Raw genomic sequence first — 27,138 nt, forward strand, 5'->3', positions numbered from 1 at the left:
GGAAGCACTTCCTGACAGTTAGGACCCCGAGGGTGTGGAATGGCGGAGAAAAGCCCTGGACGAACAGGGCTTTAGGTGCCAGGAAGCACTTCCTGACAGTTAAGACCCCGAGGGTGTGGAATGGCGGAGAAAAGCCCTGCATGAACAGGGCTTTAGGTGCCCGGAAGCACTTCCTGACAGTTAGGACCCCGAGGGTGTGGAATGGCGGAGAAAAGCCCTGCATGAACAGGGCTTTAGGTGCCCGGAAGCACTTCCTGACAGTGAGGACCCCGAGGGTGTGGAATGGCGGAGAAAAGCCCTGCATGAACAGGGCTTTAGGTGCCAGGAAGCACTTCCTGACAGTGAGGACCCCGAGGGTGTGGAATGGCGGAGAAAAGCCCTGCATGAACAGGGCTTTAGGTGCCAGGAAGCACTTCTTGACAGTTAGGACCCCGAGGGTGTGGAATGGCGGAGAAAAGCCCTGCATGAACAGGGCTTTAGGTGCCCGGAAGCACTTCCTGACAGTGAGGACCCCGAGGGTGTGGAATGGCGGAGAAAAGCCCTGCATGAACAGGGCTTTAGGTGCCAGGAAGCACTTCCTGACAGTTAGGACCCCGAGGGTGTGGAATGGCGGAGAAAAGCCCTGCATGAACAGGGCTTTAGGTGCCAGGAAGCACTTCCTGACAGTCAGGACCCTGAGGGTGTGGAATGGGCTTCCACGAGAGGTCGTTGAGGCCCCATTGGTGCGGGTGTTCAAAGACAGGCTGGACGTCCACATGGTGGGCATGTCGTGAGCGGAGCCGGCTGGTGGCGGAGGTCAGACTAGATGGCCCGGGAGACCCCTTCTGACTCACTCTGTTTCTATGTTTCTATGTAACAGACTTCAACAGGAACATCGCTGGTTAAGCTAAGCTACGAGAACAGCGCTAAGCTAGTTCGCCCCTCATGGTGCACTGGACAAGCAACTGCGGGCACCAGAACATCTACTGTGTGTAAAACATGAGGGTGTTCAAGGATAGGCTGGACATGCACATGGTAGGCATGTCATGAGTGGAGCTGGCTGGAGCCGGGGGTCAGACTAGATGGTCCAAGAGTGCCCTTTGACTCACTCTGTTTCTGTGACTCTCTGGCAATATATGCCATATGCTAAATAAATATTTGTTACATGCATGTTCATATAATTATATTCTTCCAAGGAGCTCAAGGCAGCTGAGATGGTCTACCTCCTCTCCATTTTACCCTCACAATAACCCTGTAATGTCGGTTGGGCTGAGAGTCTATAAATGGTCCAAAGCCATCCAGTGAGTTGAAAGATGTTGGACCTGATGGCCTTACTCTGTTCAATTCCATGTATAAAAAACACAGCTCAACAATCTGAAACTTTTATTACTTAACTATACATATATATATAATTTATTATATATAGCTTCAGATTATTATACCCCACCTTCTTCCTCCCAAGGAATTCAAGGAGATTTACATAGTTATCCACCTCCTCTCACTCTTATCCTCACAATAACAACCCTGTGAGGTAGGCTGGGCTAAGTTTCTGTGCCTGGCCCAAAGCCACCCAGCTGGCTCCATGGCTGAGCGGGGACCAGAACCCAGAGCTCCTGAGTCCCAGTCCAACGCTCTAATCACCACACTGTGTATCAATATCTTGGGCTCTCCCCTCTGCAGCCGTCTTCTTTCCACCCACCTTGATGTACTAGCCCAAAATAGCTCCCTTACTGGGAATGTGCTCAGAGGTACCCTTCCCCTTAAAGTGAGGTGAATGCATGCGCCCATGAACCAGTTCGGCACTCGGCTGTGGCAGGTTCTCAGGTTCTAATAAAAAACAAAACGGGCACCTGGAAGCCTGAAGATGGCCCTTCTACACAACAGGGGCTCGTCACTGCAAAATCGCTGCACCCAAGTACACAAGGTAGGGGGAGGCCTTCTTACCCAGCAAAGTGGCACCCTCCTGCTTGATCTCCCTGGAAGGATGTCTTTCTCCATCATCATCTTCTCTTGAGAAGCTCATGGCCACCTCCTCAAATTCTCCCAGCACCTGGAAGGCGAAAAGCAAGACACCAGGCCGGTAGCAAAATGCTGCCTTGCGCCACACTCCTGCTGGGGGCTGTGGCCGACACTAGCCGTGCCCTCTCCTGGGATGCTCTGCCTAGCGGCAGGCCAACGCCGGGGGGACCATTGCATGCTGGGCAATTGGGGACCTTGTCCTGAGCACCAGCCGCAAAATGGAGGCCACGGGAGGCGTGGCGAAGGACAGGTCCCCTGTGCTGAAGATGGAGAACAAAGCCGATGCCTCTTGTGCGCTGGTGGCGGCGTGAAGTCGCACCCTCCTAGGGGGCATTTTCACCAAGCGCCAAGGCCTGGCAGGGGAGGGCTGTCACTTTCGTTCCAGGGGCCAGATTAACCCCCAGGCCAAGCTGGTGGCCGGAGGGAATAAGGGCTGGGGTCTCCTCCCGGAGCCATTTCCCTCCAGGGTCACCCATTCTGCCCTGCCCACTTTCTTAAAAAAGGATTCCTCTCCAAGCAGAGAGAAGCACGGAGCTGTCCCTCTGCGTGGAAAAAGGGGCGCAGCCTCTTTCCCATGCAGTGTGGGAACTGGTGCGAGGGGACCCCTACCTGAGAGTGGTGATAAAGTGGGGATCCCTCTTTGTGCTGTATTTTTAAGAGGGGAGAGGCCTCAGCCCATTAGATGCTGCTCAGCCCAGACTGGTCCCCGGCGCAATCTGAATCAGACCTACAGGCTGGAGGTTTGTCTTGGGGGCTGTGAACTGGGGAAGTGCTAAAGCACTAAACCACACGTGTGTAGCTGGGCTCAGGGCAACAGCTTTGTCCCAGAGATTTTCTCTCGCGAGCCCTGGACCAGCTGGCTCACATCTTTCAAGTCAGATAAAAAAGGAGGACAAGAATGAAGTCCTGGAGGGAAAAAAAGATGGACAGACATGAAATAAAGCATAAAGGGACCGTCTGAGGAATAGCAGAACTCAGCTGCAAAGGACAGCGACGGTGGTCTGGGAGCTGTGCTGGTGACCCTCCCTGTTATGATAAAAGTAATGCCACATTTGTGAGCATCCCAGTGAGGCTCAACTAGTGGTTACATTGTGTTTTTTCCAATGCCAGGTGAAGATCTTATTTTTTCAGCATCTTTCAGGTTCAATTGTTTTAAAATGCTACTATAGTTTAAATGTTTGCGTTGCTGCCGAGTTTTATTTTGATTTGGATGCTATACCATCATTTCAAACTTTTAGATGGTATCTTATGCTGTATTATATGGTTTTAATGGTTGCGAACTGTCCGAAGAGCTTCACCTATTGGCTAGTTGGGAAATGAAATGAATAAAAGGTTTATAAATGAATAAAAGGTGTGGTCCTATGGCCCACATCCTCAGTGCACGTATGCCTCCCAATGCAGAGGCTTATGTGTATCCTATACCAGAATGAGGTGTGGTGGCAGCTGTTTCTACTGTGCCTTGTGCAGCGTATTTTCTCTGATACTGTTTTATTGTTTTGATTCTATGTTGTAAGCCGTCCTGAGATGCCGAGGCACGTGGGGATGGCATACAAAAGCTTAAAATAAATAAATAAATTTGCAAATACCTGTGTTTCAGAGTTAAAAACATCTCTGCATTGGGTCTGCCTACTTAGATTTGCAAGCTCCTTAATGCCGCGCTCGCTGAACAACATCAAAGCTGAGGTGCTAATTATACAAGCAGAAGCTGTACAATTCTGAAATGTCCTGATATGCACTGATTATTCTGAGAGATCGCCAGCCTGAGCATGGTCTGACAGCTCAAGAGGCATCCACCCTGTGGGAGCTAAGCAGGCCTGGGGCAAACCAACCTGCCCGTCCCATCTTGCTTACAGAACCCCGAGATCCCCCCAAAATATTCATGGACAACAGTAGCTCCAGTCTTGCCTTGGCTAGTTGGGAGCCAGGGTGGTGCCCTGGTGAGAGCAAGGGTAGACAACCCCAGGCCATCCAGATGTTCCACACTAGTTCCCAGAAACCCAGTCAGCATGCCAAGGGGTCAGGAGTTGTCATCCAAAATATCTGGACAAACCTGGTCCTTGATTAGATTGTTGAACTCAACTAGCCCAGCTGGGGCAGTGGCCAGTTCTCACCCTGGCCCGCCTCAAAGGGTTGTTGTGAGAATAATATGGTAAGGGTCAGGGTGGGAAGAACGGCAGATGCTGCCCTGACCTCCCTGAATAAAAATCATGTGTGTACCTGCAGTTATTGCAATTCTCTGAGGGTGGATCTTTATGTAACCAACCCCACACAAAATGAATTACCAAGAGGCACAGAGGAACCTCAAAGTTTGCAGAAGTATAACAAAAATAGCACCTATAAGGAAGTAACACCAGACTAGCCCTCCAAGGTCTGATTCTGCTTACTGGCAGCAGAATCTGAACTGACTGTAATGAGGAATGAAAATGACTAGCCAGCCAGACACGGCATGTCACTGAGTGTCCTGGAAGAGGAGGACCTGGACAACCAGGACCCAGAAGAGGAACATCATGCCGCAACATCTTGTTGCAGATTCTGCCTGTATAATTAGCAACTCATCTGGTGGTGGTGCTTCTTTCCTTGTCATGTTTTTAACTATGTTTTTAATGTCTTTGTTTATAATAATGTTTTAATTCAGACTTTATTTCTCATACAGATTTTATTTTTGGCCACCGTGAAGCACTGCATTGAGGCAAAAAGGAAGAAGAATTAAAGAATGAATCCAGTGTTAGTTCTGCTTGGACTGCATGTCTTGAAATAGACAGGGGTCACTTAGAACTTAACCTAAGTCCCATTATATTTTAATGACCCACTCTAAGCAAGAAGTACACACATTCCCAAAATATTTCCTACCCTGACTGGCTAGTGCCTCTAGGAGCAGAATTTTGCCCTAGCTGCTTTGCAGTAAAAAGCCTTCCCAACCTGAGTGCCTGCCAGAGGCACTAGACTCTGGGAACCAGAGGCTCCCACTGCCCCAGCCAGTATCCCCAGTGGTCAGATATACTGGAAATTGCAGTCCCAAACGTTTGGAGGATGCAGGGTTAGAGCAGGCTGCAAGCAAAAGAAGGGCCAAAAGGCTCAGCCCCACCATTGGACTCTAAGCCACAATGGGGGGGGGGGGCAGAGCTTCAGGTCCATGGGCCACACCAGGCATTCCAGCAGCCCCAGGAGGCTCCGCCCATTCCCACAGCCCCACCTCCTTCCCCTGCTCTGACCACCAACTGTGCAGTAGTTTCCCAGCTTCTGCACAGAACTATGAACTCTCTTAGTTCAGCTTTTGCACAGAACTCTCCTAAGAATGAGTACCAGGCAGTAAAGGCAGTGATATGCTTTGATGCCAATATGCTGGTCTTCTTGGCTCGGCCATTTTTGCCTTTGGCCACACCCACCACCCCAAGGACTTCTCCAGAACATAGTTCTGGCCCTCAGGCTGAAAGTAGTTCTACACCATCACAAGTTGGAGAAACACCCTCACCTCTTGCTTCCATCTCTCGGCCTCCTGCTGCCTGAGCAGGAACTCTTCCACCAGGGCCACTGCCTGGGCACAGGTCTCTGGCCCGCCTTCCCCAACCCAGCCCTGGATCTCTTCTGGCAAGATGGCCAGGAACTGCTCCAGGACAATCAGCTCCACCATATGCTCCTTGGGGTTCCTCTCAGGCTGCAGCCACTTGAGGCAGATTTCCCGGAGCTGGGCGCAAACCTCCCGGGGCCCATCAGCCTCTTGGTAGCAGAACCACCGGAAGCGCTGACGGTGCATCTCAGCACTGAGGGCTTCCTCCGGCACGGCCTCTCCCTTGACGTCTCCATCATCCAATTCCTCTACAGGCTCAGTGTCTGAATTGTCCTTGGCAGATCCCTCCCTTGGTCCAGGCATGAGCCCGCTAGCCACCTCTTGCATGGTGGGGGGTCCCTGGTAAACACTAGCTGATGTAACAGAGGGACCCAAAAGAGGGGGCCCTGAGAGCTGTGAGTTGCTCCACCCTGAAGAAGGAGACTGCACTGTCCTCAGGAATTCCTGCCACTGGGATTCCCAGCAGTGGGATAATAACCCATCATCCAGGTCACGTTCTGCTTGTTTTGCTGCTGCCCAGCTAAGGCATTCTCCAATACTTCCAGCCTGGGTGTTGTGAGAGGCCTTTCTGGATCGCTTTGGACCATCAAATGTCACAAGGCCTGCAGGATCCAGCTCTTCTGTTTTCACTCCCTTATCTACCACAGCCTCATAAAGAACGCAACCCGAAGAAGCCGCTGCCTCTCTCTCAGTGGCCATTTTGTTGCCGTCTCTGTTCCACCAGCTTCCCTTCTGATTCCAGTTTCTGCCTCTTCTGCATACATGCAAAAAATGTCCGACCACCAAGCCCTGTGTGGTGTGAAGAGGTCAACTGAATGTGGATGGAATTTACAGCCTTTGGCTACACAAGAGCTAGGAGCATCCTTCTCGATTTGAGATGTGTCTTTCAGGGAAAAACAGAGGCACAAACACCAAGTTTAGGGTTTAAAAAGAAAAAAACCACACCTCACAAATCCCCCATCTTTACCCACTTGCAGATGAGATAGGCCTGGCAAATGCTACCCAACAAGCACCTATAACAGAACACGGAACCAACTTTCCTGTTTGGTTCTCTCAAAGATCAGGTACAATATACACTTGTACATAAACTGAAATGATTCTGACTTAGACCGCCCAGTGGTCTGACTTGGGAGTAAGCAGCATCCTAGGTACCGAGACCTTTGGGAGAGAGCTACAGCTACAGAGCAATACTTCATGCACAGGGTCCAGGGTCCAGGGTCCATCCTCGGCTTCTCCGGATAGGGCTGGACCCAAGGGGAGCCAATTCCAGTCAACGGGGGTCCGAAATCCCAAACTTCCACAAGCTGAGAAAGAGCAGCTGGTAGGCACTCCAACTGCAGGTCCCAATCAGCACCCAGCTTTACCAAGGGCAGCACCCCAGGGCAGACTTCCTGAACCCACTGCCCCTCCAGCTGTGCTGTAGTCCAACACAGCTGGAGCGGTGCCAGGTTCAGGAAGCCTGCCTCCGAGTCCAAGGAAGGGACCTCACCGAGACTGCCCCCTTCCTCAGACTTACCTGGGGGTCCAGGCCCCTGATGGGTCCCACGTGACAGCGGCCCTGACTCGAGCCCCCACTGTAAGCCAGCGGATCTCCTCTATTGGGGAAGTGCCTTCCTCACCCCTCCTCCTCCTCCTCCTCCTCCTCCTCCTCTGCATTTCTTACCCTCCCGGCACATGCTGCAGACCACCCCTTCCTGCGCGCTCTGCCCAAATGCCCCCCCTTTTGGAACTCACTTTTTGTGCCCCCCCCGCCGCCTCCCCAAAAGTGCTGCCACCATCCCAGCGCCCTCCGCTGGGAATTCTCAAAGTGCGGCTGCTGCTGGTGTCGCTGTCAGAGGAGGAAGCGGAAGCGATTTCCTTCCCTGGCACACCCCCCCCCACAAATTCCCACGCCCCTCTAGGAGGCGCCGCTCGCTGCTTTTAACCCTTGCTCGGCCGGCCGGGGGGGGCGATGCTTCGCGGCTCTGAGGGGCGGGCCGCCGCTGCGCGCGTTATGTGGCCCCCAAACCCGCGGCGCGCGATGCGGGGCGCGGAGGAGACACCTGCCGGGGCTCCTCTTGCGGGCGCCACGCAGCTGGCGAGGAGACAGGCATTGGTTCAACAGGTGGAGTGGCCAAGCGGTCAGCCACGTTCAAGTAGCCATAAATCCCTGCTGGGGGACGTTCGGTCAGTCCTAAGCCACCTCACAGGGCTGTTGTGCGGATTCAGTAGGCGGGGGAGAAACTGATCTGGGGCAGTCACCCTTCCTCAGCCTGCCCTACCTTACAGGCTGTTGTGGCGTAAAATGGGCTGGGGAACCATTGGACCTGGGCCAGGCGGCTTTTCTCAGCCTTGCCTGCTACACGGGGTTGTTCTGCAGATTAAATGGATGGGGCAATTATTGGACCTGGATCAGTCACCCCTCTCTTGGCCTGACCTCTCTTGGGCTGTTGTGAGGATGAAAGAGACGGGGAGAAATTGATCTGGGGCAGTCACCCTTTCTCAGTCTAACCTACCTCAAATGGCTGTTGTGAGGATACAATGGACAGCGGGAATTCAAACATAGGTACAACTTTTTTTTTTTAATAGGTTGATTCTAAAAAGCCAGGACACTGAAGAAACAGCTTGTGACGTGTTTTTCTGCAGAACCCAAAGGTATGCAAGATAAGAATATACAGTCAGTCACCAAAACTTCCACAAATTTTCTAGTTTTGTGATGGCGAGTTAACACAGTGGGAGAAACAAGGAAAAATCTTAACCTGTATATGGGGCTGTCTCCAGAAACATCAGAAACTTCAGCTGGTCCAGAAATGCCATGGCCAGACTATTGACCAGTTAGAGCTACTGATTTCTTTCAGGACAGAATTCAAAGAATTGGTAATGACCTATAAAGCCCTTCTATGGCTGGGGACCAGGATATCTGAAGTACTACAGTCTCCCATACAAGCCTGTCCAGGTCTTAAGATCTTCAGGAGAGGTCTTGTCTGATGACTGTTCACTTTCTAAGGTGCATTTGGTGGCGACGCAAAACAGGGCCTTCTCTGTGACTGCTCCCCGGTTGTGCAACACCCTAGCTTTGCCTTCTTTTTGTTGTCCTTTGCCTGGCGGACAAAGACCTTTTTGTTCAAGCAGGCTTTTGGGCTGTAAGCTGGTCCTTTGGTTAGATGTGGTTTCTATTCTGTTAATGTTGGGAGGTTTTATGTTTCACAAATTTGTTTTATTATTGTTTTAACCTGCATTTTCCGGGGTAGTTTATCCATTTTGCTAAACCAATTTCAGTTAGGTTGAAAAATGAATGGCTGTGAAAACACACACACACACACACACACACACAGAGAGAGAGAGAGAGAGAGAGAGAGAGAGAGAGAGAGAATGGGAGAAAAACATCACCTTCATTTCTTCTTTGTCTGCTTTGGGGTGCTGATAGAATTTGACTGACCCTGGTCGGAAACAGGATACAGGGCAGAATGTATCATCAACCTGTTATTACTTTTACCAACCCGAGTCAGGCTTTTGGCCTACTGGCCAATAAACTGAGATCTGCCTTCATTTTCAAGAAGGTGAGAAATGAGCCAAGGCTTGACATTATGGTGATGAGAAGGTGGCTGCGCTTAGGGAAAGGGATGCATTGAGAGCCCTAAACCTGGAGGGGCAGACAAGGGCCCTCACCACCCTCTGCTACCAGGGGCAGTTCCCTCTCTCTGCGTAACGATGGGGCTGGCCCCGTTCAAGGCTGTGAAAGCACGCAAAAGAAGGACGGGGCACGGAGCGGTGACAAAGTCAGCTGCAAAATGGTAGAGCAGCCTTCCCATCTACTCCCACAACCTGCCACCGTGCAGATGTGGCATGACCAGAATGCCCATCAGTCCCAGCCAGCCTGCCCAGTGACTGGGGATGATGGGAGCCGCGGTCTCACAGGTCTGGAACACAGGGAGGCGGCCATGGTGGAGCACAGAGTGATGGACTGGGTGGCTAAGGGTTAAACCTGTGGAGCACCGATTCCTAGACAGGCGTGGGAATTGGGTCTGCATGTGCGAGTGAGGGTGCACATGTATGTGCTGGGCGCACTGTCTGCCGGCTCCTCCCCTTCTTCGAAAGCTGGAGTTTGAATTTGTCAGCGCAGGGTGGATTGCGGCTGGTCTGTCTCGAAGCAGTGAGTTTTAAAGGCCTGTTATTTAGCTTTTGGGGACAATGGAGGTTCTAGGAAAAGAGAAGAGGAAAAGGAGAAAGGATCTTGGGGGGATGGCCTGCGGAGGGGCAGGGAAAGGTTTCAGAGCCAGACATGGGGGATTCTTGATTCATGGAGCAGAAGGAAAGATTTAAGCTGCCTTTAGGGTACAACCCTATGGAAGTTCAGACAAGAAGCAAGTCCTACAACTCCCAGCATCCCCGAGCCAGCTGGCTGGGGGATGCTAGGAGTTCTAGGTCTTTTTTCCTGCCTAAATATGTATAAGATTGCACTCCATGTCTTTTTTTTTTTTGCAAAACAAAATAGATCTCTCTCTCTCTCTCTCTCTCTCTCTCTCTCTCTCTCTCTCTCTCAGGAGACCCAGGTTCAGCAGTTAGAAATCTGTATAAAATTTGCAATGCTAATTTATACCTCTACATGCCTGTTAAAAAGATAATGACTAAGATGTATTTAAATTCCAGAGTAGATCCAGTGTGGCATAGGAGTCAGACTGTTGGACTGACCACTGACCTTGGAGAGCCAAGTTCTAGTCCCCACTCAGCCATGAAGTTCACTGGGTGACTTTGGGTTGGTTGCATATGCTCAGCCTAACCTACCTCACAGGGTTGTTGTTGTAACAATAGAATGGAAAGCACCCCTGAACCACTTGCAAAATGAAGAAAGTGCAGTACAAATGTATAATATTTAATAAATTTAACACAATACATTTAATATAAATGTAATATAATATCAATGTAAATATAATCTATATTATAAAATATAATACAACATACATTGTATTATGCTGTTAGCCATCCAGAGACGCTGGTAACTGGACGGCATACACATTTCATAAATAAAACAAATAAATTATATTAATAGTTATATAATGTCTTTTATAATGTATTAATAAAATATAATGATAACAGGAAAAGTCAGCTAATTAATTTATCATTGTAGAATTCATTGTATTTGAGATTACTTTGATCGGTTTATACCTTGGCCCAGATCATCTGAAGCCAACGCTACAAGGATTTCCCTCCCCTCAAATTTAATTGCCACAGAAGAAAGGAATCCATAAATGTTTTTGTTGCAGTGTGTAAGAAGTGTTACAGCTTCACTCCCTGGCTGAAGGTTTCCTTGAAAATGGGAACACGTGGCATAAAAACCCTTCGTTTCGTGCCAGTGGATGTTCAAGGCTCTGGAATAGATCCAGGCTCCTGGGAAAGAGATTGGAGGTTGCAGCCCCACAGATCCAGGCTGAGCAATGCCTCCTGCCTCAGCAGCCTTATCCCAAACTTCCATCGTCCACCAGATCAGTAGCATTCCGTTGTTTCATTTTTCATTAATGTGTGGATTTCCTCTTTTAAAATCTTCTAAGCATCTTACTATCCCGGCGTCTTTCAACAGGGGGTTCCCTAAGTGAATCATGGGTCATGTAAGTTTACTTAAGCAACTGGCTGCTGAAAGATGAATTGTGGATCATGTAAGTGTTTTCTTTTGTTGCCAATAAATTTTATGCAACTACCCAAAATTCTTACGGCATGAGAGGGTGAGAATTCCTTCTTCTCCCCTGAGTTGGGATCTTTTCTAAAGTCAAAAGGCCTGAATTAGCCTTCCCCAGCCAGATACCCTTCAGATGCAACTCCCAGAATTTCACAGTCCAAAACCTCCAAAGAAACCAGGTTGGGGAAGGGATGCTCCAGTGCTTCGGCCCTTCTGGTATGTGTCTGGAACAACCAAAACCGGAAGTGAAATGCCAAATGTGGCTAAACCAGTGACATGCACTCACTAGCGTATATGTGAGAATTGTGCACCCATGCCTTTGTGTGTGTGAGTATGCAGGGTGGTGTGTATTGCCCCAGAGTGTAGCATGTCATCTTTCACACTGCATCCCCTTGAAGGAGCGGGGTTGTAGCTGGGGCAGTGTCCTCCTGGAGCCATCTTTGGGATGGTAGCGTTGGAGTGCCTTTTATCAGCTTCTGCTGGTAGGTGTTGGGAATGAAAGAGGCCATTTTGCTTGGCACAAATTTCAAGGTCAGGGAGATTCGGACTCGTCAGAGGGGGAGGATGAGCTCTGGGCCTCCCAGTATCAAGAAGGAAGAGCGGGGAGGGTTTATCTCAAGGCTCCAGATATTCAGGCTGACCCTGAGAACAGCCAGCCTCTGGAACTGCCGGGAGGGGGTGTGGGACAGTAGCCCAGCAGCCAGACAAGCCTGGCACGATCCCTCACCCCCACCCTGTGATGTAGTTTTGGGAGAGAAGGGCTACTAGCCACAAGCTGGACAGCGTGCAGCTGAGAGGCTGGCCCACCTCCAAAGGGCCCTCCCGGGGGGGGGGTGGCAGGGTTACTCAAAAGGAGGGTCCTTGGAAGTGGTTGCTCGACTGGGTTCTACAAGCCGTTCTGTGCATGCTCAGAGACTCATTCTTTGTGCTTCCTGTATGCACACTGGGGAATAAATAGCTTTTGCCGGAGAGTGGTCTGTGGTTTGAAAGTGTGAAGGAGAGAACCTAGCTCCCAACAGCAGCCCAGTTACTCCGCTTCCTGGCCAGGGATTGCCTGATTTAAGTAATTATTCTCTGGTAAGATCCAGGCTAGATTACGTGGGGCTGTCCTTGGAGACCGTTCAGGTGCTGCAGCTACTGATGGCCGGGACCAGAAAGCCTGAGCCCAGAACACCGAATGTGGATCACCGGCACCGGCTGCCTGAAAGCCTCTGACTCCAGGTGCTGCTGAATCCTACATCTTGGTAACCTACACAACTTAAACAACTTAGCACCACAATACTTGGTGCAGAGTCTCTCTTGACTTGAGTCTAGAAGGACAGTAGGATCAACATCCAAGGTCTTCCCCCAGGTGTCTCCACGGAGGGGCAGAGCTTGGCAGTGGCCCCCCATTTATGGCATGATCTCCCCATTGAGGTGGGGCTGGCACCCACGCTGTTGTTCTCTTGGCACCAGGTGAAGACCACACTCTTCTCCAAAGCATTCAGCGGCCTTTAATGGCATATTCAGGGGAGTAGAAGCATTTATGACAGCCTCTTTGCTGATCCAGTTCTTTCAAATTCGGCATTTTGTATGCTGGAATTTTAGTATGTATTATTACATTTATATCCCGCCTTTTTTTCCTCCCAAGGAACTCAAGGTGGATTACATAATTCTCCTTCTTTCAATTTTATCCTCACAACCACGAGCCTGTGAGGTAGGTCGGGCTGAGCATCTGTGCCCGGCCCAAAGTCACCCAGTCATCTCCATAGCTGAATGGAGACTGGAGCCTGGAGTTCCCAGATCCCCAGTCCTGAACCCTTGACCACCACACTGCACCGGCTCTTGTATTGTCTCTGTGTTTCGTGCATTGTTCTGAAATGAAATCAGTCGTAGGAATAACCGTCCCTCATCTTGCTGCCTAGCCACCAGGAAGTTGGACAACCGAGGATAACCATCCGAGCATGAGAACGAAAAAAGAGGTGACCACAGGCCTGCAGTGCGAAGGCTTCCTTGAAGACTCTGAAGACCTCCGTATGACCCCGAATGGGGTGGCAAGAGAGTGCCTGCAGCAGGCCAGGCTACGCGGGGTTAAGCTGGAGCCGGAGGAAGGGCAGCTTCAGCTCTGGGAGGCCCAGTGGCAGGACTTCCTAAAAGTGGCGGAGTCCTCATGCTCGGTGTGGGGAAACAAGCCGCCTGCGGAGGCCAAGACTTCCCCCGTTCCCTCTGCTGTGCCCCAGGGGCCTGGCCTGGAGGGAGCCTCGAGGCTCTTCAGAGAGGAAGCTCTGGCAGCTTCCAGGACTCCGAAAGCGGGAGATCGAAAGGCGAGGGAGGCCGTTCTCAGCAATGGGAGCACGGAGGCAGAAATCCAGCGCCGGCGGTTCAGGGGGTTCTGCTACCAGGAGGCTGAGGGGCCCCGGGAGGCCTGCAGCCAACTGCGGGAACTCTGCCACCAGTGGCTGAAGCCCGAGAGGCGCACCAAGGAGCAGATCGTGGAGCTGGTGGCCCTGGAGCAGTTCCTGGCCATCCTTCCAGCAGAGATCCAAAGATGGGTCAGGGGGCACCGAACGGAGTCCTGCTCCCTGGCGGTGGCCCTGGCTGAGGATTTCCTGCTCAGACAGCGAGAGTCGGGGAGCTGCAACGGGCAGGTGAGAATATTTCATCCTGCAGAGTACGAGGGGCGCTTCACCCAACAGCAGAGTTCACGCTTTGCATACGGAAAGTCCCAGATTAAAAAAGGGGATCTCGGGCAGGTGGTGATGGGAAAGACTGCTGGGAACCCGGGAATGCTGCTGCAAGCCAGAGCAGGTAATAATGCACTGGGCTGACAAATATGTATTGGTTTATTTATTAAAAGCTTCTCTATCCCGTCTACCACTAGCATCTAAGGGACAGCTTACAATAAAAATGAGAATAAAACAAAACACCACAGCATCCGACAATTGAAATACTAAAACCCCAGTTAAAATCAATGAAACATCAAAATGATGGGAAAATAAAAAGGTTTTCACCTGATGCCAAAAAGAATATAATGTCGGCACCAGGCAAACCTCTCTGATCCAAATACTCTGATCCACTGGGAAATGGCCATGCAGCTGGGTTGACACTGGGGAATCATGGAGTTGGAAGAGGTCTTGGAGGGCCTCCAGGAGTGAAGCTGCGCCCCCTGGAGGATCCCAAGGAGGCCCTGCAGGCCAGAATTCAGTCCATGAACTGGGGGCTCTGCATAATTTAGCGCAACCCCCTGGAAAACGGTCAGGGTTAAATGGAGAGGAAGAGAGCCTTGTAAGCTGCCTGTAGTTCCTTGCAGGAAGAAGAAAGGTGGGGTAGAAGGGTTGTTGTTATGCATTGTAACAATTATGTGTCGTATGATAATGATGACAACCCCCATGCAGGGGTTACATGTTCAAAACGGCAGGGGCACATACCCTGCAGCCTTCGCAGGTGTAAAATAACCCACAGTGGGTTCTCCTGTCGTGCAAACAGCCCTGGCCCAAATCTACATCCCTGCAACTTCCAACCATTACTCTAGCCCTAGTCTAGGCCGGGCTGACAAAGGCCCCTGCTCAAGAGCATAGGCAGTCTAGGGCCACTGTAGTCTCCAAGGGTCCTTGGTCAGAATCTTTACTTGCTGATGGGCATTATCTTAGCAGCTCCCCTTTGGCTGTTTTAGGTGCTGGGAACATTTAATGACTTGGCTGTGGAATTATCTCCTCAGATTCTTGGGGAGATCAAGCAGGAGAGCACCAGAGATGTCATCTTCCCAGGTAAGGAGCGCCTTCACTTTTTCATCGATTCCACCCAAACATCCTTAGAGCCATGGTTTATGATACGTGGGTATCATGGTTTATGATACGTGGGTATCACCATCTATGGGTATCTGTCATGGTTTATGATGTGTGGGTATCCCAGATGCTGGAGTGGTTCCTCTCAGTCCCCCAAGTATCCACATCCACCAAAGAAGAGAAGAAGAAGAACTTCTTTGCAGGACTGGAACAAAATTCCAGTCTTTGCAACTGTGGACAGCCAAGCCCAGGTGCTCCAGTGGCAAATGGTCTTCATCAAGCACAGGCCTTATCCTGTATCAGTGTGACTGATCCCTGCAGTCATGTTGCAATTCCACCACGAATTATGGTTGCAATTCCTGCTAACAACCTCCTCAATTATGGAATAGACTCCCCAAAGAAATCCACCCGGTACCAACCTTGTTTTCATTTCGGCACCAGGTGAAGACAGTTCTTTTCTCTCAATACTTTCAAGAACTGATCTGAAATTTGTAATTGGTTCTGACATCTGTTATTCTGCTTACTTGGTGTAATTATGGTTTTTTTAATTAACTTTTTATTGTGATTTTATATATAACTGGTTTTATTGTTGTGTTTTTAGTCTTTTACTGTAATCCACCTAGAGTCCATTTGGATTAGAGGGTGGCATACAAATTTAAAAATAAATAAATGTCTCTCACTTACACCATCTGTTTCTAGCTTTTGGACTGTGCTCTCCTTGGTTTATCTGAGAGGAGCTGAAGATTCTTCAGTCCAAGGGCCAGATTATATGTCGGAGAAGTTCTGGGGTAGGGGGGGATGAAATGGAAGAAAAAGTACATGGGGCTAAATATCAGCCAGTACCGTGTGGTGGTTACTCCACTAGGCTAGGCCTTGGGAGACAGGCTCTAGTGCTTACTCCGCCATGAAACTCACTGGGTGACCTTGTGCCCATCATGGACTCTCAACATAACCTACCTTACAGGGTTGTTGTGAGGATACAGTGAAGAGGAGCGCAACCCCATAATTTGGAGAAATAAAGTCGGGATGTAAATGGACCGCTACAGCACTGCTTTTAACAGACTTCTTCTCTATTCTCATAGGTCACCAGGTCTCGAATGAACACGATGAAGACCCACAGGGGCTGCCTGAAGCACATGGTGGAATCTTCGGCATTCCAGAAGGACCAGAGAAATGGTTTGAAAGTGGACCACAGTCGTGGAAGAGGAAATCCCTGAGTGGAGGAGACCTTTGCAGGATTTCATGTACCTGGAGACCACCCAAGGGGGTAGGGAGGAGCGTGTGCCCCGTTTGCAGTAAAGGTTTTACTCGCAAATCAAGCCTCAACAGGCACCTGATTATTCACACAGGAGAGAAACCCTACAAATGTTCCAATTGTGGGAAAAGCTTTAACCGGAAAACCAATCTCATTGCCCATGAGGTTATCCACTCGGAAGAGAAGCTGTATCAGTGTGCAGACTGTGGGGAAACCTTCAAACCGAAATGGGGTATTACTGCTTACCAGATGGACCACACCGGAGAGAAAGTGTATAAATGTTCTGCCTGCAAGAAGAGCTTCAGGCAAAGGGCAAAAGCCGTGAGAGGAGTCATGCTGAGCAAGCCATGGAAAGAAGCACCAGAAACATCCCTGGAAAAACAGGAACATGGGAAGAAGGAAGACGTCTCCAGCAACCAAAACGAGCTGGAGAGGGGGCTGGACAATGAAATGGGGGAGAAGTTTGTTATAGGTCCAAGTGGAGACCTTGACACAATTAAAGCCCCACCAAAATTATATAAAGGAAAGAGACGGAGCCCTTGTCCTGTGTGCGGGAAAATTTTTGCCACTCAGTCAAGTGTTAATAGACACCAGAGAATTCACACGGGAGAGAAGCCGTTCAAGTGCACGGACTGTGGGAAGAGCTTCAATCAGAAGACAAGTCTCCTGACTCATGTAGTGATCCACACTGAACAGAAGCCACACCAGTGCTCTGACTGCGGGAAAAGCTTCCGACACTCGTCCGGTCTCCTTGTGCACCAGAGAATGCACACGGGAGAGAAGCCGTATAATTGCTCTGTCTGTTGGAAGAGCTTCAGTCAGCGAGCACATGTGATCAAACACATTGTGAGAAAGCACACAAGAGAGAAGCCACTGGCCTGTCCCTCTCAAACTCCTAGCAGCTGATACATTTTTCCCTGCTGCCCTGAGCTAAACCATGACTATGCACCTGGATCTTAGATTTGGAAATATTTGAGTGTGGGCAAGTAGAGGAAATACCCACTTGTTCAGGATGCATTTGAGATTGAGTCACTGCAAAGTCAATTTACTGGACTTTTTATTGGAGGGTGAAAAATCTGGAGCACTTGATCAGAGAGAGCAAACCTCTGAAGGCAGCTTGTTATCCTGACTGGGTTCAGACAAGGGTTGAGTGTGGGTTGTTCTTGAAACACGGGTTCAAATGTGTTGCTTGCATCTAGCTGAGATAACAATCTATGGTGAACAATTCCTAGTCCACAACCCAACAACAAACCGTGGATCCTCATCATGGGTTGTTCATGGATAACAGTCCATGACTTCTTGACACAGATGGGTTCAGACAACCCAAATAACACACAGTTCAAGACAACTCACACTCAGTCATGAATATGGGTTATCCTGTTGTTTGAACCCAAATTCGTGGGTATCTATGTCAGGAATACTGAAACACAACCCACAGCCATATTCAGCCTTCTGGGTCCCTCATTGGACCTGCCCCCCATTCATTGCCCACATGAAACAGGATCTTCAGTAGAAAAATAAACTTTTGAGCCCTTTTAATATCGTGCTTTGTAACAACAATAGTTTGGTTGATTATTTGTACCTTATTTTTTATCACTAGCTTATAATTCGTGTAAAAATAGAGCAGAGTGAAATAAAATAATATGCCTTTGTAACGACTAACCATTTTGAAACGTAAGAAATGCAGCGATACTCAAACATCGAGCAGTTGATGGCAAGACCCAGCCAACGAAAGATGGCGGAGGCCCGCCTGCCTCGCTACGAGGGAGCCCTGAGGCCCCAGCCAGCAAGAGTGCTTTGATCCTGCCTTGGCGCTTCTGCCTCATCCTCAGATGCCAGGCATCCCTGCGGTCAGGTGAGTCGAGGTCTTCTCGAGATGAGGACTCCTCAGGCAGAGCTGTGGCCTTCCCTGGGCTTCAGATCTGAGCCTGGACGTCTGACAGGTCCGTGTGTGCCAACGTATTTTCCTGTGTGTGGGCGCTGGGGTAATTCCCCCATAAGTCGATCGCCCGTGCCAGCAGGAGCTTTTCTCCAAAATTTAATTACACTGGGTGGAGATGTGTGGGGTGAACTTAAGGGCCTAAGAACAGCCCAAAGGGATAATGATTGTCCTATCCTTTGGCAATGAGCACCTCAGGTTTCTCAGACTGGGGGAGTAACAGAAGCTTATGGGAAACGGGGTGGAAAAGTTCACGCATACTTGTCTGCACGCAGCAAGCTAGCTCCCCAGTTGTTGCTCAGAGGGGATCTGGGGGAGAGAGAAAGGGAGATGGGAGAAAGAGAGAAGGGGATATCGGAAATCGGTCTCCTACCCCCCAGGCCCACTCACCTTTGGCTGCAGCCCCATCAGGTATGGGCCCCTGGCCCACCCACAACAGGTATGCCCCAGCATAAAAGGGTTCCCCACCCCTGGGCAGCAATTTTTTTAAAATGTGATTGTGGGAAAATGAATTCTGCACTTGTACATGGAAAGACAGAATGCACATCACCTTGCTGGGTAGAAATGAGGGGAGAAAGCACTCGTTGACTCCTGAAGCCAATGTAAGCAGGACGCATGGCGGGCAGGGGAGATGATGGCACCTAAGGTTGCGTGCCTCTGAGCATCTGCAGAATTAAGTCAGGGAAGGACTGTGGTACAGTTCTGGCAGTGCAGATGGGGGGACAGTGTGTGGGTGGATGCAAAGCCCATGTGGAGCTTTCCCAAATCAAAGCCTCCCCGCAGCTGGAAAGGAAGGGAGATGGCTAGGCTGTTGCCTGAGCTGCTAGCTTTCCACATGCAGTGCAGAGCAAGCTACAGCGGAGGCTTTTTGTGGGCTTCGAATCGCTTCTTTTGCACCTCAGTGCTTTATCTTCTCCACCCACATCTCCACCTGGGCGGATGGCCCTTTTTTGCTACCAGCCTTAATATTTCAAATGCCAGTCTCTAGGGCTTCCAGAGTGAGCACTGCCGCTTTGCTTGTACGGGTGGGTGGAAAGAAGCTGCCCTGGAGCTGTTCAGATTTTAGGGATGGCAAGGATGACTGAGAAATTCAAGCAAGAGGGAAAATATCACCCTCCTCACATTTATTTCAGCCTTCCCTAACCTGTTGCCTTTTACATGTCTTGGCTCACAACTGCCATCATTCCCAGACAGTGCAGCCCAGGACCATGCCGACTAGGGAAGATGGGAGTTGTGGTTGACCCCACTGACAGAACACCAGATTTGGGATGCATTGCAGAACAGTGTCTGGGTCAAAAAATTAAGCCACTGTAGGCTAAGCACCTCTGAGTGCGTGCCGAGTGCCTGAGCAGAACAGGCATTTTTTCCCCTCTCATTCTCGTTATTCCTTTTAAAATATGCATAGTGTCATCTGATTAAAAAAACCCAGTGCCATTGAGCATGTACAGAGCTGCCTCACTGCTAAAGTTAAGGGGAAGAGAAGAGAGCCCTTTTTGAAGTCCACAAGCCCCAGCACCTCCCAGTTTTATTCATAGGATGTCCCCTTTCCACCAAATTGTCTGGGTCCTGTAATTTAAGTACAGCGGGGAAACATCTTGAAGCTGAATACAGTTTTCTTCACAAGAAAAGCACCTCTGAGCATGTGTAGAATGCCTTAGTTTTTTTTAAGGCAAATACAGAGTGTTCTCTGAAAGCCACCTTTCCCATTAAGACATGGGTGTTCGTTCATCAACCCATAACTTTATTTCGTTCCTGCCCCTTCAGTTATTCCACACGGTTACAGCTTCCTGTTTAGACAGCAAATGCCCTTCTAAACTGGGACCAAAGCTTTGGCTGATAATCCTGTTGCCAACCTTCTCTTCCTGAAGCTACTCCTCTGCCTCAAAATGCAGCTAGCTCTGCAGACCTGGAGTGGGGGGGGGGGGGGACAGGTAGTGAATCCTAGTGGTCAGAGCAGCCTTTGCCCAACTTGGCTCCCCAACTGCACTCCGATCCCCATAACCCCCCAGCCAGGTGGGTGGCACAGGCTTGGAGAAGGTTATGTTAGAGTGCCCTGTCAGGAGTGGGAAGACCCACGTTTGACTCCTTGTTCAGCCCTGCCAAGCGCCCTGGTCGACCTTGTGCCATCTCCAACCTCACAGGGTCGTTGTGCGGATAAACGGGGGGGGGGAGCCCGTCTTCCCCCTTGAGCTGCTACCATATGCAAACCTATGGATCTGGGACCAAAGCCAAATTCCAGGCGCCTTGCCCTGCTGCGGCTTCCCCACCTGCCGGGCCACCTTGCGGGTCCTTGTGCCTGCTCAGGATCGCATCCCGAAGGACCCGGAGGAGGAGGAGGAGAGCCCCCTCCTTGCCCAGATGCCCTCCCCGGGAGGCACTTGCCACCCCTTTAAAACGCCCCCCTTTTGTAGTTCCACCTCCATTGCAAGAGGGCACAAGCAGCTCGCAACCCTCCCACCCTTCCCTGAGCCGCACTTTTCTAACTTGAGCAGCTCTGTCTATTTAACCCTTAGAGACCCGGGTTGCAGAACAACCCCCCCCCCCAATGCACTCAATCAAACAACAGCTTGCATCGGTTCTACACCAGCCTCCCTCCAAGCTGGCGCCCTGCAAAATACGCTGGACTACGGGAAGCTGCAATCCAGCTCGTTTGCAAGCCACCCGTTTGGACGGAACTGTCTTGCACATGCAGAGCCGGGGCTTTGAAAGAGTTAAGCGGATGGAGTGATGCCTTCCAGAAAGGATCCAAATTATTTAGGTATTTGTTTGTTTTGGGGGTGTGTGGGAAAATCATGCTGGCGTCTTCCTTTCCAGGCTGAGAGAGAGAGGGCGCTGCAAATCCCCCCCCCTTTTTCATGGCTACAAAGAATGGCAGAGGTGAGAACTTGAGGGTTGGGTGGAAATATAAAAGAGGGAGGGGGAGAAGCCGTCGCTGAGCAAAATAAAAAATAATAATTTTTAAAAAAGAAGTAGGACAGAACCAGGAGGGAGATGGACTGGTGTTAAAGAGAAGCCTATGGATTCGTTTTAGCTTCCCAAGGTCTAATTCTAAGGTTGCTGTTGCTGTTTTTACGTAAAAAATCGTACAGACTCCGATCCCCATGGATAGAATAGCTTCCCCGTACCCTTATGTTGGTAGGATTCCTTGCACGGATTAAACGGATTATCCAGGTAGGCTGCCCACCATCTGGAGAAAACTATCCACTAAGTAGGTTAGTCCTTTAAAGTGTACAGAGTGCATTTGTTTATTTATTATATGTTACATTGCCTCATAATTATTATATTTATCTCTCTCCTATTCCCAATGACTGGGACTCAAACAGCCTTTTTTCCTTGTGAGGAACTCAAAGCGGCTTCCATAATTCACTGTAAGCCACCCCGGGAGCACCGCACCCTTGAAAAGCAGTGAATCACAGATCATACAGTTGGAAGGGGTCTAGCAGGGTCCAGCCCCCTGCCAAATTCAGGACTGAAGTCACCCATCCAGATGTCCAACCTGGCCTGCCCCTGCTTAGCTTCCATGATTAGGTAGGATCAGGCACTTCAGCCTGTATGGAAGCATAGCACCGACCCTGCCCAGCTCCCGAGATCAGATGAACTCTGGTGCTTGCAGGGCTGTATGGCTGTAGACACAGAAATAAACCTGTTATAAAAGCTGATTTTTGTCTGTCCATCCCTCAATCAGCAACATAACACCAAACCGTGAAACTTAGATACCTGGAGCCTGGCATGCATGCTAAGGGATGTAAACCTCAGAGTTATATGGCTGTTGAAACACACTAATTGATGTTAATAAATGTAAATAGCGACATGATGCCTGCAGTAACGTCTCCAGCCACTGGGGGCAGGCTTTCCTAACCCGCACACAGTGTTGAGGTCCATTCAGACTGAGGTTAGTGGGCCAAAGGGGGAAGCGTTCCAGACTGCCCTCTCCCCACTGCTGTGGGGCAGCTCTCCTGGGAGGAATGGAGTGCTCAGACCCTCCCTAGGGGTTGTAGGGGGTGCACCATGGCAGGCCAGCAGCTTTCATGCAGACCAGGTGGACACGACTTGTGCAACTCCTAACAGCTGTGTTTGTTCAAAGTCAGGGCTGCTCTTGCTGCAACCCGTGGGAAACCGGCTCTGTCCGCTAGCAAAGGAATTAATCATAATGCTTGTCTGTCCTTCTCTTTCTGTCTTCCTTTTATTAGGCAGAGGCTTTTCTTGGTTGCTTGCTGCTAAGCGGAAGCCCTTCTCTGGATGCGATTCGAGGTCTGCAGGATTGATGGGGTATTTGAACCATTTTTCTCTTCCACCCTCTTAGGAGGGTGGAAACTCATTGATCTGAACTGGGATGCTTGGCGAAACAGCAAGATCTGGGGATCAGAAACGGAAGGTCTGAACTAGGCTAGAAGTGAACCAAACGGGAGCTGATTCACAAGACATCTTCTTTCCTCACCTTATTTTTGCAGTGGGTTGCAGGGAAGGGACCGTAACAATGGCTTCTGAGGAGGGAGTGTCGGCAGCCCTGGGCCTCAGGTTCCAATCTGTGTTGGAGGATGCAGTTCCAACTCAAACAGATCTGAAATCAGCAGGCTCCGACCTTCCGGAAAGGTTGGGAGGGCCTTGTAAAACCCGCCACAGCAAGAACCAGGTGGAAAATGAAGATCCACCAAGCTGCAGAGGGGAGATCCCCGCAAGACCGCAGGCCCTACATTCAGGATGCAGGAAGGCTGACCTGCAGGTGCATGTCCCACGGGAGGACACGGCAGCTTCCCAGCCTTCCTCAGAAGGAGCGGCGTATCCCAGCAGAGATCTGGTGAGCCCCTCAGTCCTGGGACACAGTGCTGAAGTCTCACAGGCCAACAGTTGCTTGAATGCCAGAGGAGGGGACCCAAACGTAAGGGAAGAGCCCACAGAAAGGGATGCTGTTGCTACAGAGAAACAGCGACTGAACTTCCGGCAGATCCGCTACCAGGAGGCCGCAGGGCCTCGCGGGGTCTGCAGTCAGCTGTGGTACTTTTGCCACCAGTGGCTGAAGCCGGAAAGGCGCACCAAGGGGCAGATCCTGGAGCTGCTGATCCTGGAGCAGTTCCTGGCCGTCCTGCCCTTGGAGATGCAGAGCTGGGTCAAGAGGAGGAGTCCGGAGAGCTGTGCCCAGGCGGTGGCCTCGGCCGAGGACTTCCTGCGGCAGCGGCAGGAGGATGGGCGATGCGGCAAGCAGGTGATGCAGGGTTTGGCCTTGCCTGGCTGTGGAAGGTCGGAAAGTGAGCAGGGACTCTCTGCTCTCACGTGCAGCAAAAGGATGGGCAAGGGGAACCCAACTCGCTTTTGCCATCCCATTGCTGTAGACAAGCAGGAATCCCACAACAGCACGGGGCTGGTCGAGAAGGAGGCCTTTTCTCTCTCCCCCTTAATTCGGAGGCTAACAGCAAATGCTTCCCTGTTAGCTGAGGCAATGGCCATTTCCCTTCTTTTTCGAAGTCCGGCTTCCCTAAGCGGGCACCCTGCAGATGCTTTGGACTGCAGCTTCCAGCTCTCTTGACCATTGGCCATGCCAGCCAGGGCTGATGGGCAGTGAAGTCCAAGATGTCTGGAGAGCCCCCTGTTGGTAAGATCATGCTATGAAGAAGCACCGAGCTGGATCAAGGCGAAAGCCCGCCTAGTCCAGCGTTCTGTTTCCACAGAGACCATCCAGATGTTTCCTGAACTACTGGCATGATGCAAACAGGCTAGTGAACATTAAAATGCGAGTTCGGCACTTCTGTGGGCTTCTTTGCAAGGCTGCCTTTGTATTCTGGAGAAATCCCAGGGGAAAGATAATGGCTAGGATGGTTTAGACCAGTTAAAGCCACCCTCTTCCAGTTTGGTCCCCTCCCGATGGGATGGACTACCATTTCTAACCCATCTCAGCCTTACCTGGGAATAAGGGCCATTTTGTGGCAGAAAAGGCTGTATTTTTAAGCAAAATTAAAATGAGCAGCTGCAGCCAGCAGTTGCATGAAATGAATCATGAATAACCATGTGCCTGCCCAGCCACCTGCCACTAAAAGGTGTTTAAGAAAAAGAAGCAATGACTTTTGCTGCCGTTTTGGGATTTGTCCCACTGGGCTGTCCGGGGTTGCCTTTTTCTATCATCATCTATCACCTGTCATTCCCGCAGTGGTCATTTGACCCCCTATTTGACCCCCTGGCCAGCCCCTTGAATGGAACTGAACCCAGGTGCCTTGGGTCAGAGTTCAGCCTTTGATTAACGTCCTCGCTCCTCTTTTGCAGGTGCTTCGTTCGGAGAGGGCTGTCCAACCCCTCCAGGGTGAGCAGACGCCGTCAGAAGCAGAAGGGGAGAATTCTGGCCCAGGGTTCCAGCAGGAAGGTAACGGAGGGGCCAAATCCACAGGGAGGGATTCCTCGCAGCCCTGGAGTTGGATGGGCTGGCAGCCTGGGGCAGCTTCTATCCAGGATGCAAAATAATGCCCTGTTTGGAAAGAGAGGCAAACAAACTAAACCAAAGGATTCTGCACCCTCTGGAAATCACTGATTTCACTTAACTAATTAATTAACTTGGACTTGGCTTAACCTCTTAGAAGGAGCCCAGGGAGGCTTATGTGGTCCTTCTCCTGGCCATTTCATCCTCACAACAACCCTGCAGAGTAAGTTAGGCTGAGAATCACTCACGGACCCAGAGTCTGCCAGTGAGTTTCACAGTGAGTGGGAACTAAAATCAGGATCTCATACAAACCTGCCTGTCCTTTAAGATCAGGCCAGGAGGTTCTTCTGCAAGTGAGGGGGGTGCAAATAGAGGAAGGGCCTTCTCGCTGGCGGTCGTCCTAATACTAAAAAGTCTTTGTAAAGGGAAAGGTTTCCCCTTGACGTTACGCCCAGCCAGGCCTGACTCCAGGGGGCGGTGCTCGTCTCCATTTCCTGGCCGAGGGAGCCAGCGTTTGTCCACAGACAGTCTCCGTGGTCACGTGGCCGGCATGACTAAACACCGCAGTGCGTGGAGTGCTTTTACCTGTCCACCAAAGGGGTACCTTTTTATACACTTGCATTTGGATGCTTTCGAACTGCAAGGTTGGCAGGAGCTGGGACAGAGTACGGGAGCTCACCTCATCTGTGGTTTCAAACCGCTGACCTTTTGATCAACCAGCCCAGTGGCTCAGCGGTTTAACCCACTGTGCCACCGCATCCCTATAAAGTCTTTGGACAGCTTACAAAAAAACAAACCAAAAAATGTACATTTTGTCAGGATATTTTCTCTCTCACTGACACTTGGGACCTTCTTCCCAGGACAGCAAACCAATTTGTCCCATGGTCCTGCGTTCTGTCTTCACAGGTGAGAGGCAGCTGAGCGAGAGAGAGGAGCCACAGCGGAAGAGTGTCGAGCCAGGAGGGAAGAGGAAAGGAAGGGACCTCCTGGCTGTATTAGAGGGGGAGGGGAAGGAGCAAGCTGCTTCAAATCCTCCAGCCTCAGAGAAGATCCCAGGAAATGGCCCGGAGGAGGGTCGTGAAGCATCGGACCCCCCTGCCAGGTCCACAAAGCGACAGAAAGCTCCCAATGGGAAGCCAGAGACAACCTGTGGCGTGTGCGGGAAAAGCTTCAGCCGCAGAACGGGCCTCCTGGCCCATGAGCGGGTGCACACGGGCGAGAAGCCCTACAAGTGCTCGCACTGCGGCAGGAGCTTCCGGTCGAGGTCGACCCTGGTGGTGCACCAGAGGACGCACACGGGTGAGAAGCCCTACCGGTGCGCCGAGTGCGGGAAGAGCTTCCCCGTGACCACACAGCTGATCGAGCACGAGCGGACCCACTCGGGCGAGAAGCCCTACCCATGTGCAGAGTGCGGGCAGGCCTTCCGGCAGCGCTCGCACCTCAAGAACCACCAGAAGATCCACACGGGGCTCAAGCCCTTCAAGTGCTCGTATTGCGGGAAGGGGTTCAGCATCAGCTCCGACCTCATCCGGCACGAGCGGGCCCACACGGGCGAGAAGCCCTACCAGTGCCCCGACTGCGGCAAGCGCTTCTGCAACAGCTCGCAGGTGATCACCCACCGGAGGGTCCACACGGGCGAGAAGCCCTACAAGTGCCTGGAGTGTGGGAAGGGCTTCGCCGTGAGCCAGCAGCTCATCCGGCACCAGGCCGTGCACACCGGGGAGAAGCCGTACCAGTGTCTGGCGTGTGGGAAGACCTTCGGGGTCAGCACCCTCCTGGCCGGGCACCTGCGGATCCACACTGGCGAGAAGCCGTACGAGTGCCCCGAGTGCGGGAAGTGCTTCCGGCTGCGCTCAACACTGATCACCCACTTGAAGACCCACCGGGCGCGGAAGACGTAGGGATACCACTCCCACGTAGAGGCTTTCGAGATGCAACTGGGCAGCCATCCAAGAGAGATGGTTTAACTGGGAGGCCTGCAGAGCGTTGTACCCGATGGCCCTCTGGCCCTTTCCAGCTTTACTAATCCGTGATTCTATGACCAGACTCAGAACAATGCTCGGAACAAGAGTGAGATGTATGACAGAACCTGTGCAGAGAAGGTCATTCCAAATTAAAATGCAGACTTTGCAAGCCTTGGAATGACCTTTAGATAAATTATATAAATTTGAATAGCCTTTATCTCAGGTTTGAGGCCAAATCCAGCCTGAATCTGGCTGTCCGGGGTTGCCCAAATGGCCATACTCTTTCTTGTAGCCCCGTCTCCTTTCTTTCTAGCTCCCAATTATTTGTTTTTGCAGTTTCCTCTCACATTCTACACCATTAAAATGCCTCTTCTGACAGCTTAGTTAACTGGTAAGAAGGGCTTTAAGTGAAAATTTGCAGGCGGTTTGGTGACTTTGCCCCCCCTCCCCGTTTTGCCTTTGGCCCCCTCCTGCCTGGAACGCAGCACACTGGAACCCCCCCCTCAAAATGGGATGTACCCCCCAGGGCTGAAATAGGTTCCTCACCTCTGGTATAAATGTTCAAAGTGCCTCTCATCGCCTGCCTTGTAA

General features: G+C 50.9%; 3 protein-coding genes across 7 annotated transcripts in view; 2 read left to right on the forward strand and 1 right to left on the reverse strand.

The window, feature by feature from the left end:
- Positions 1-7,363, reverse strand: part of LOC123035086 (zinc finger protein 271-like) — an 11,635-nt gene extending 4,272 nt beyond the window's left edge. For 3 of the 4 annotated variants that reach the window (XM_044452944.1, XM_044452942.1, XM_044452945.1), the window contains exons 1-3: positions 7,083-7,149; positions 5,471-6,449; positions 1,924-2,029 (exon numbers count right to left, since the gene is read on the reverse strand). In XM_044452944.1, the coding sequence (XP_044308879.1) occupies positions 1,924-2,029; positions 5,471-6,265 (901 nt within the window). In that variant the 5' untranslated portion in view covers positions 6,266-6,449; positions 7,083-7,149. Of the gene's footprint in view, positions 1-1,923; positions 2,030-5,470; positions 6,450-7,082; positions 7,150-7,300 lie in introns of those variants that run through there. The other variant, XM_044452943.1, reaches the window with a different exon arrangement.
- A 350-nt stretch (positions 7,364-7,713) lies between these two features.
- On the forward strand, positions 7,714-17,859 carry LOC123035096 (zinc finger and SCAN domain-containing protein 2-like). 2 transcript variants are annotated; one of them, XM_044452967.1, is made up of 5 exons: positions 7,714-7,732; positions 8,135-8,200; positions 13,124-13,846; positions 14,872-14,965; positions 16,066-17,859. In XM_044452967.1, the coding sequence occupies exons 3-5, from the start codon at positions 13,163-13,165 to the stop codon at positions 17,142-17,144; spliced, it is 1,857 nt and encodes a 618-aa protein (XP_044308902.1). In that variant the 5' UTR covers positions 7,714-7,732; positions 8,135-8,200; positions 13,124-13,162; the 3' UTR covers positions 17,145-17,859. The 2 variants fall into 2 exon arrangements, with proteins under 2 accessions (XP_044308902.1, XP_044308903.1); XM_044452968.1 differs by lacking the exon at positions 7,714-7,732 and having other exon boundaries at positions 8,022-8,200; positions 14,917-14,965.
- A 4,510-nt stretch (positions 17,860-22,369) lies between these two features.
- The window catches only part of LOC123035073 (zinc finger protein 91-like), a 37,351-nt gene continuing 32,582 nt past the window's right edge, over positions 22,370-27,138 (forward strand). Inside the window, exons 1-3 of the mRNA XM_044452913.1 lie at positions 22,370-22,446; positions 24,433-24,529; positions 25,490-26,480. Of these exons, the coding sequence (XP_044308848.1) occupies positions 22,417-22,446; positions 24,433-24,529; positions 25,490-26,480 (1,118 nt within the window). The 5' untranslated portion in view covers positions 22,370-22,416. The remainder of the gene's footprint in view (positions 22,447-24,432; positions 24,530-25,489; positions 26,481-27,138) is intronic.

The sequence above is a fragment of the Varanus komodoensis genome, unplaced genomic scaffold, assembly GCF_004798865.1.
Source record: "Varanus komodoensis strain SLA01 unplaced genomic scaffold, ASM479886v1 scaffold76, whole genome shotgun sequence".
In the NCBI taxonomy this organism is placed as follows: domain Eukaryota; kingdom Metazoa; phylum Chordata; class Lepidosauria; order Squamata; family Varanidae; genus Varanus; species Varanus komodoensis.